The sequence below is a fragment of the Trypanosoma grayi genome (genome assembly GCF_000691245.1).
Source record: "Trypanosoma grayi strain ANR4 Tgr_15_V1, whole genome shotgun sequence".
Classification (NCBI taxonomy): domain Eukaryota; phylum Euglenozoa; class Kinetoplastea; order Trypanosomatida; family Trypanosomatidae; genus Trypanosoma; species Trypanosoma grayi.
In genome coordinates this window covers 52,738-60,732 of record NW_008825634.1, presented here as the reverse complement: position 1 = coordinate 60,732, position 7,995 = coordinate 52,738, and the positions used below count along the sequence as shown (strand labels likewise).

The window sequence follows — 7,995 nt, the reverse complement described above, 5'->3', positions numbered from 1 at the left end:
AAAAAAAAACAAGAGGGAAGGAGAAAGAAACAAGAACAAGAAAGAAAAAAGAGACGCGGAGAAGAATATGACATCTGTTCCACCCGAAGCAGGGCTTCTAGGGAACAGGGGCAAGACAACAAAGAAAAGATAAGCAAGGAAAAGACGACAGTAAACTCCAAACACAGTTGGTACATCAAGTAGTGCTTTCATGTACATCCTCAGTTCCACGCCTCTGCGCACCGCCATCATACGGCCCCGTGGAATATGTAGCTACGGTCATCCCAGCGCCGCAGTCCATTGCTGTACCGCAGGTGAAACGGGTCGGGTGACCGCTCAGGGGCATTGTGCCACGGATCGATGCGGTCCACCCAATTACGTATTACAGGATCATCCACAAAGGCGGCGAAGGACGGTAGATTCACATTGCTGTCACCTTCAAACACACCTGTCGTCGCCGGTGACGACAGAAACAGCTGGAAGAGAACAAGCCAGCAGTAGAGCTCAACCCGCTGCACAATAGTGAGAATAATCTCCTCCAACATCCGGCGATCAGTTTCGCACTCAGCGGTACGTATGAGCACTGACAGCTCCTCCAGGAACATCAGACCACCTGGTGAGTTTTCCTGCATTACCTTCTGCACTGTATGAACGCACTCTACGACAGAAGCACTGCTCACCTTCACGAGGCCAGCCAAGCATTCGTAGAAGGTATCAATGAAAGACAGACGCTCGGCTGTCTCCTTCGACAGAAGGATTGGTGGTGGAGGCTTTTTTCGCTTCTGAGGGGTCACCGCAAACCCAATCACACTCAAACTTCTCGAAATTTCTGTGCCTTGTACCATGGCGTGCTTTAGTAGACACACAGCGTTGAAGAGCACCAATTGGTATGGCTCATCCACTGCAAAGACCTGGGAGTATCCTTTTCGTATTTGGTCCAGGCATCTGGAAATGAACTGCTCAAACATCATCACCCATACGCGACCGCATACAGGGGTGATCCATGGCCGCTCATGCACGAAATTCCCTTCGCCTAGCACACGCTGGGCCACTCGCTGTGCAACACAATCGATGCTCTCCACCTCCGGGAACAGTAGTACGTGTGATTGACTCCCATGGCTGCGCCGCTCTGTGGTTTCCGTGGATGCCGCAGATCCCCGTGCGGAGAGCATTTCCTTCAAGGCAGCGGCAGAAAGTTTTTTGGCTTCAATTGAAGGTGAACTCCTCTTTACGCCTTCCACCTTACTTGACCACGACTCGCGCTGATCAGAGCGGCGGCGGCTCGAGCGACTCACCGACCGCGACAACGTACGCGAGGACGAGCTTGCGCGTGACATACCCCGTTCCGACCGCCACTCGTTGGCCGGGATTGCCACAAGCGGCTGCAGGGATAGATGGGACACATGGATACCGTAGGAGCAGGCCGGTTTCACCGTGTAGAATTGCTGCAGCTTCTCCACACGCTCCATGATGGTGTCTTGAGCCACCTCCATCGCAAGCTGGAAATCCTCTCGTCGTAGCGAAGCACCGAATGTTGAAATAGGCACATCATCCTCCGGTGCCATTGCGCTTGTGTGTGCTTCGGGGACCTTCGAAGAGAGGCCATCGCTCACACCGCTAAAGCTGCTTTCCTCACGATGCTCGGTGTTTGACGTCACTCCAGTCTTGTTCTGTGAGAATCGCCTTGACGACGGCACCAACCTCTTCATTTCATCAATGCGAAGCACAAGTTCATCGAATCGAGGCCTCCCTTCCACCTCCTGCAGCTCATGTCGCGGCACAAGCACCAGCGGCTCCCCGTTCACGTACACCGCGGGGTGGGGGTGGAGACTCCACCACGCCACTTTTTCCCCGGCTCTGTGGTGAGACACTTCCTGCAGGGCGGCCTCCCACGCATCATCCGTGAGGAACGCGGACGTCGCGTACACGCCAGCACAAAGCCAACTTATACCCATTCCGTCAGCTGACACTACAGAGAATAGTGGCGAAATCTGATCGTTTGCCTGTTGTTGCTGTTGCTGTTGCTGCTGCTGTTGTTGTTGGCCAACGTATAGATGACCTGTGTTGTACGCACGGGCGAGAAGCACTCGCTCTGTCTCAAGAACCTCCCTGTTGCACAGTAGAGAATATTTCTGGGGGGTATCCACCGCGGTGCGAAGGGCAATGCGAGAGAATAGGTGCGGCGCGGAGAACCAACCAAGCACATCTATGTGGAAGCGATGCACGTATTCTTGAAAGGAAGCCACTGTCATTGGCAGCTTTCCACGGTAATACAACTCCAAGTAAGCGATATGCAGTAGGCTTAGCACCAATGACTTGTAGCAGTCGTAGGCACGTCGCTGCAAAACTGAGAGACCACTGCAATCATTTTGAATGGCCATTGCGTACTCAATTGTGTTGCATTTACTTAGGTATTCGCACTCCATGAGGCGAAGGAGGGGGTTAAAGTGCGGAGATGGCTGTGTCTGCCGTTTCATCGGCAGATCTACTTGCTCCTCCTCCCACGACTCAGCCTCACTGTCGACATCTTCCCTTCCCTTGTCAGAGCAACCGCTCGCCTTGATCACTGTACGCACCGGCTTCAGCACAGTGACACGGCGTGGCAAAGGCGGGCACGACACTGGGTAGTTGCTGAAGAGTTCGTCATGTACGGCATTGAGGCGCTCCACAGAGCGCTGCAGCAGAGGCGGCAACGAGGGAGGAAGACCCCTTGCCAAAGAAGCCACGTCAGATGAAGGGACGTTCTGAGGGCGGGGTACAGGCCCTTTTTTCCTCCACCTGTAGCCACGGTAGAGCGCCTGAATGCGCGTTGCGGCTTGCGACTGCAGGTACTGCGACACGCGAAGGAATATCGCGTCCTCATCTGCACGCCGCTGCGCACGTAAAATGGACGACTCGCTATTTTGCTTGCCATCACCAGACTGCAGTCGGCGCTCAGACGAGCGCGATTGGTTTGAAGTCTTGCTGCGGGGCCTACCTCCCGACCTTGGTATTCCCCGCTTCTGATCTCGCTCGTTCCTCCGCTGCAATACCTCCGTCCAATACTCTGTGACGTAGCCGTAGTTGAGCTGTCGGATGCGCGCTTTGCCCTTCTCCAGCGTGGAGACAATTTTACGCCTTTGCACCTGTTCGTGGGGTGGAAGCATTGCAGCGATGATCCGTGAAAAGGTGGTACTGGACGCCCGCGGATTGAAGGAAGCGAACAGAACGGAGGGGACTTCCACTTGAGAGTCGGCATGCTTATCCCAGTGGTGCGATTTCACACCCAGCGCCGTGTCAATTACGTCAAACAGCTTGAGAAAGTCGCATTGCACATCAGGCAACTCAACAATGTGAAACCGTGACTCCGGCGTTGCCACCGCAGCCACCTCAACGTGCAGTGTAGTAACACCAACATGGAGTGCACTCTGCAGGAGTGATGTGATCTTTTCGGTGGATCCCACACACCCGTCAATTATCTCGTCGCGGGCGCCGCCGCGGCGTTGGCAGAGGATCTTCTCCGTCACGTCGGCGAAGTACGGCACGCCCTTCAGGAAGAACAAATCGGTCGGCATGCACGGCGGCTCCACGAACACGACAATTTTAGACGCCGGCGGTGTGATGGAGTCAAGGTGGCGCAACGCCGCATCGAGCTCAAACGCAGTGGGAGTCAAGAGCCGCAGCAGGGGCAGGCCGGGGACTTGCAACACCTCTGCCCCTTCTTTGCGAGTACATGCCTTGGTCAGCGTGCACTGCGTGTTGTCGCCAACCACGCACACATGTCTCTCTACTTCGTGACTGTCGCTGCGCTCGAGCAGACGATCCGCGAGGAAACGGATGGGCTCCGTCGGCCGCTTCTGCAGAATCTCGTCGAGGGAACTAGTTACCACCGCCTTGAAGAGCCCGTCTATGTCGGGCAATGCGTGGCCCAGACCCACATCACTGCCGTTCATCATGGATTGCCCCCGCTGCTGCTGGGTCACGGCTATCATCTATAAGACACTCGTCTGCACGCTCCACGTCCGAGCGCAGACACACAAACGCACGATTCCTTTCAAAGAATAACAAGAGAAATCAGATGAGGGAATTCGGGGCACAGACGACGAAGTTTGGGCGTTCGACTCAAGAAAAAAAAAAGAGAGAGAGAGAGAGAGAGANAGAGCAAAAAAAAAAAGGAAACATTACGAATAGAAGATGAAAGACACACTAAGTTGATGCACATTCAGTGACGCCAGCTTCAGCTGATGGCAAGGCAGAATGACACGACATACCCGCGGCAATGAATTCACAATGCTCAGGCAAGCAATTCCTCTATGTAACGACGCAGCGCCACGCTTGAGTCAAAAGATGAAAGAAGACTATTGTGTGGCGATTGCCCATTTGTGAGGCGAAGCTCAAGTTTATTGCCGCCAACTAGGGGCTTCTCACGAAAGGCATCTGGACGCCCCAGTGAGGCGATGTCGTACGCGATCACTTCATCCATACGATGATAAATCACCAGCTTTTTCCCTTGCACGGCTCCGCAATCACCAACCACGTCAAGGTCACCAGCTGTGCAGCGAATTAGCTGCTTCGTAAGCGGAGGCGGGAGTGGTGAAAACTTCACAGCAGCATCACTCAGCCTCGAAAAAGTTCGATCCAGCAAGATGGGACATTGTGGGCACCGCTGCCGTGCGACGGCTGCTGCAACTCCACCGCCAATGCTGTGCCCCCAAAGCAACAAATTTCCTGGTTTTATTGTAAAATATGACATGACGAAATCAACAACAGCGCCGGCATCCTCTACAAGGTCGCGCACCTCTGCTACATAGCCTGTGCTGCACCCAACACCACGCGCGTTGTAGAAGACCCAATTGGCACGCACAATATCTGTGAGACCAGACATATCATCGGCGGTGTCCTCCATCATCTCTGCGTTACCGCCAAAATAAACGATCCAGTGATTAGAGGCTGCTGACTGCCGAACAACCACAGCATCGAGAGTGATTCCATTCCGTGAGGGAATGGTGTGCCGTTCCGCCACCCTTCCGTCGGCCTTGCGAAAAAGTAATGCCAGCCGTTCATCACGAAGATACTGCGGCTCAGCCTCACTCAGGAAAGTGGCGGGAAATAAGACAAGCATAAGAAGACCACCAAGTATGGACCACATCTGCTGCAGTCCCACAACGGCTATACTGCTTGTCGGAATGAGCGGCGTGTAGGAAGCGAATGTCAACGCAATCATTGAGCTTACTGCTGGGTAGAGGAGGACGCGATTCAACAATTGTTTCGAAGTACCAAACCGATTGTAAATCAGGAATGCGATGGTTATGTGAGAGAGCAGCACTATACTGAAGCCTCTTCCCATCTTCTTTTGCAGACAGATGGTTGTGAAGAGCCAAGGAATGGAAGGAGCGAAGTGCATTGAGTCGCCTGAGAGAAGACGCGAGATGTAGACGTGTAGTGCAAATGAAAAGCAACCAAGTACGGTTGTGACAGCAGCCTGTTGAATACTCCCATATTGGAACATTTATCTGCCTTTTCTCAATCTCTCACTTTGCCCAACTTCTTTGGATGTGCCAAGATGATTTGTCTTTTTTGTTTTTGCCTTTCCTTTCTTCACCTTGTCCGAACCAACACCTTTGTCACAGAGGGCTATGATGAATCTAAGATGACGCTCCACTTCTGGGGCAAGAAGGGGAAAAGCAAAGACTGCCTAGTCAAGAACGTGGGGCACAGCAGACAGCTTATCATTGGATCCCACGCACACTGGAAGATAGATACACTCAGGTGATGGCATTTCACTCACCACTGTTGTATCGATTCGTTGAGCCGGACACTGCCGAGATGTGTGTAAATATATATATATATATATATATGGACAATGACGTGTTTTACTCTTTTGCCTCACACGGGACCAACGTCTGTTTCATCGACAATGAAGGCTTTTCTAGTGTTTGTTGACTGCACTTTTATACTCAGAGCAGACGTCATCCATAATTCTTCCCCAAGTCCAACATATCATCCCCGCAAGGCGAACATAAAGAGGAAAAAGAAAAAAAAAACGAAACAATAAGGCCAAACTATAGTACTAGTGAGTCTGCTCAACCCTTGAATTCCTGCCGCACTTCCAGGTCAAGGTCGAACAGCTGTCGCTGCTGCTGCTGAGGATGAGGAGGAATAGAGGTTTTCGAACTGCCTGCATCATTGAAGTCAGCTGGAGCCTCTTCCACTACCACAATTTCGGTCGCTGCATCCTCATCCACCGTAACACTGTGTGATATAACACCTGCCATCACGAACACAATGGATGCCAAAAGAAACACAAAAATGTGGTTGAATGGTGGGATATGGCTGCCAGAGATAGACCATGCAAAGATGGGTGTGATTATAACTGGAATCACACACCGCATAGCCGCGCCGCAAGACTGGTTAATGCCATACATGGTTCCAAGTCGTCCGCTGGGCGCGAAACGGGCGGTAAGAAGAGTGTTGAGGCCGTACGCCCAGGCCGCGAACCACTGCCGCAGAAAACAGCATACAAGCACCACGGCGAACTGACCAAATCGTGGAATATACGAAGCAAGCGGCGTGATGCCCACGCCGATGGCCATCCCATAAATGGCGATTCGCCACAGCCGCATCTTATCCCCCACAATTCGACAGGCTATGTGGAACAGGAGATTTGACACAACGCACGGTACACTGTTTGAGAGGAGAAACAGCCCAACCATGTCGGAGTGGTACCCAAGGCCACCAACGGACCTCGCTGCGATGGCCCAGAGCGGAAACACCTCGCTGTGTGCCATATCTGCCGCTGAAAGCAACATGTAAATGACCAACACGTTACGCGTGGCAGGGAGCAGGAAGGCCTCCTTGTAGCCGAACGGTTCCTCCACCGCTTGCTCAGCTACCACCGCCTCCACACCCCCCATTTCCTCTTCCTCGTCACCAATCACTACCAAGTCCTCCAATTCTTCGTCATCTGGCGTGGACCCATCTTTCATCTGTTGGCATGCCACAGGGGCTAGTAGTGGCAACCCCTCGGAACTGGCTGATCTCACTACCTCCACTGACGACTCCTTCAAATCCACATTCAGTAACGCCTGCTCTCGCAGCTGCTCCTCACACTCCCCTAGACCCTTTCGCCCCGCCATCATCTCAGAGTCACCGTCACCGTCCCAGTTACCATCGTCGTTTGATGTCACTGTGTATTGTCTATTCGGCCACATCCATGAGTAATAACACGTCATCCAACGGGGTAGCGGCTGGGCATTCGGGTTCGATTCCTTCACGAACAAAACACATACAACCATACCAAAGTTCACGTAGACGAATATCACAATTGCCGGGAGTAGACCTGGATATTGAGCGAATGGACCGTCCTTACTGAATCCAGCCCACTGCATCAACGTACTGTTCGTGGGGTCATAGAGCAGCCCACCAACCGCCGGACCAATGAGGGTACCGAAGCCGTACGTTAGACTCACCAAGGTACACCCCTTCGTCTCGTTTGTCTTATCAAGAATATCCGCCACTGCCGTCTTGGCCACAAGGACATTACCATTGAAAAGGCCATGCAAGAATCGGAAAGCAACACACATCCACACACTTGTACTGAGACCGAAGCCAAGCATCAACAGGCCACTCGTAAAGAGACCCACAAAGAGGGGCATACGACGGCCATACTTGTCACTCAGGTTTCCCCAATACGTACTACTAATCACTTGACCAAACATGAACACACCAATAAGAAGACCCGAAACATATCCGGATTCTTCTGGAGGGCGATTTTGCAGGTGAGCGACGAGGAGACCTACATACGGCAGCAGCATTGTTGCACAAAGGCTTTCGTTAAGCAGAACTATCCCAAGGGCAAACATACGCTTCAACGGTAGAGGTGTCTCTACATTTGGCCGCCCCTGTGGTAGCGGTACAGACATTTTGTTTTTCGTTTTGTTCGTGAAGGTAGAAATAGTGCCCCCCTTCCCTTCTCTTTTCGGTTGGGTAGCTCGTGTGTGTGTGTTTGTGTGTCTATGGAACAGGGTGGGGGGGGGG

At 52.7% G+C, this 7,995-nt stretch overlaps 3 protein-coding genes across 3 annotated transcripts; all 3 read right to left on the bottom strand.

Annotated features, from left to right (window-relative positions):
• Positions 1–227: 227 nt before the first annotated feature.
• DQ04_00151300 (hypothetical protein) lies at positions 228–3,950 on the bottom strand (the record flags this gene model as incomplete). The annotated part of the gene is made up of 1 exon (XM_009308313.1): positions 228–3,950. The coding sequence occupies one exon, from the start codon at positions 3,948–3,950 to the stop codon at positions 228–230; it is 3,723 nt and encodes a 1,240-aa protein (XP_009306588.1).
• Positions 3,951–4,252: 302 nt separating this feature from the next.
• DQ04_00151290 (hypothetical protein) lies at positions 4,253–5,467 on the bottom strand (the record flags this gene model as incomplete). Its single annotated transcript, XM_009308312.1, has 1 exon — positions 4,253–5,467. One exon carries the CDS (start codon positions 5,465–5,467, stop codon positions 4,253–4,255), a length of 1,215 nt encoding a protein of 404 aa, XP_009306587.1.
• A 574-nt stretch (positions 5,468–6,041) lies between these two features.
• DQ04_00151280 (putative transporter) lies at positions 6,042–7,880 on the bottom strand (the record flags this gene model as incomplete). The annotated part of the gene is made up of 1 exon (XM_009308311.1): positions 6,042–7,880. The coding sequence occupies one exon, from the start codon at positions 7,878–7,880 to the stop codon at positions 6,042–6,044; it is 1,839 nt and encodes a 612-aa protein (XP_009306586.1).
• Positions 7,881–7,995: the final 115 nt, after the last annotated feature.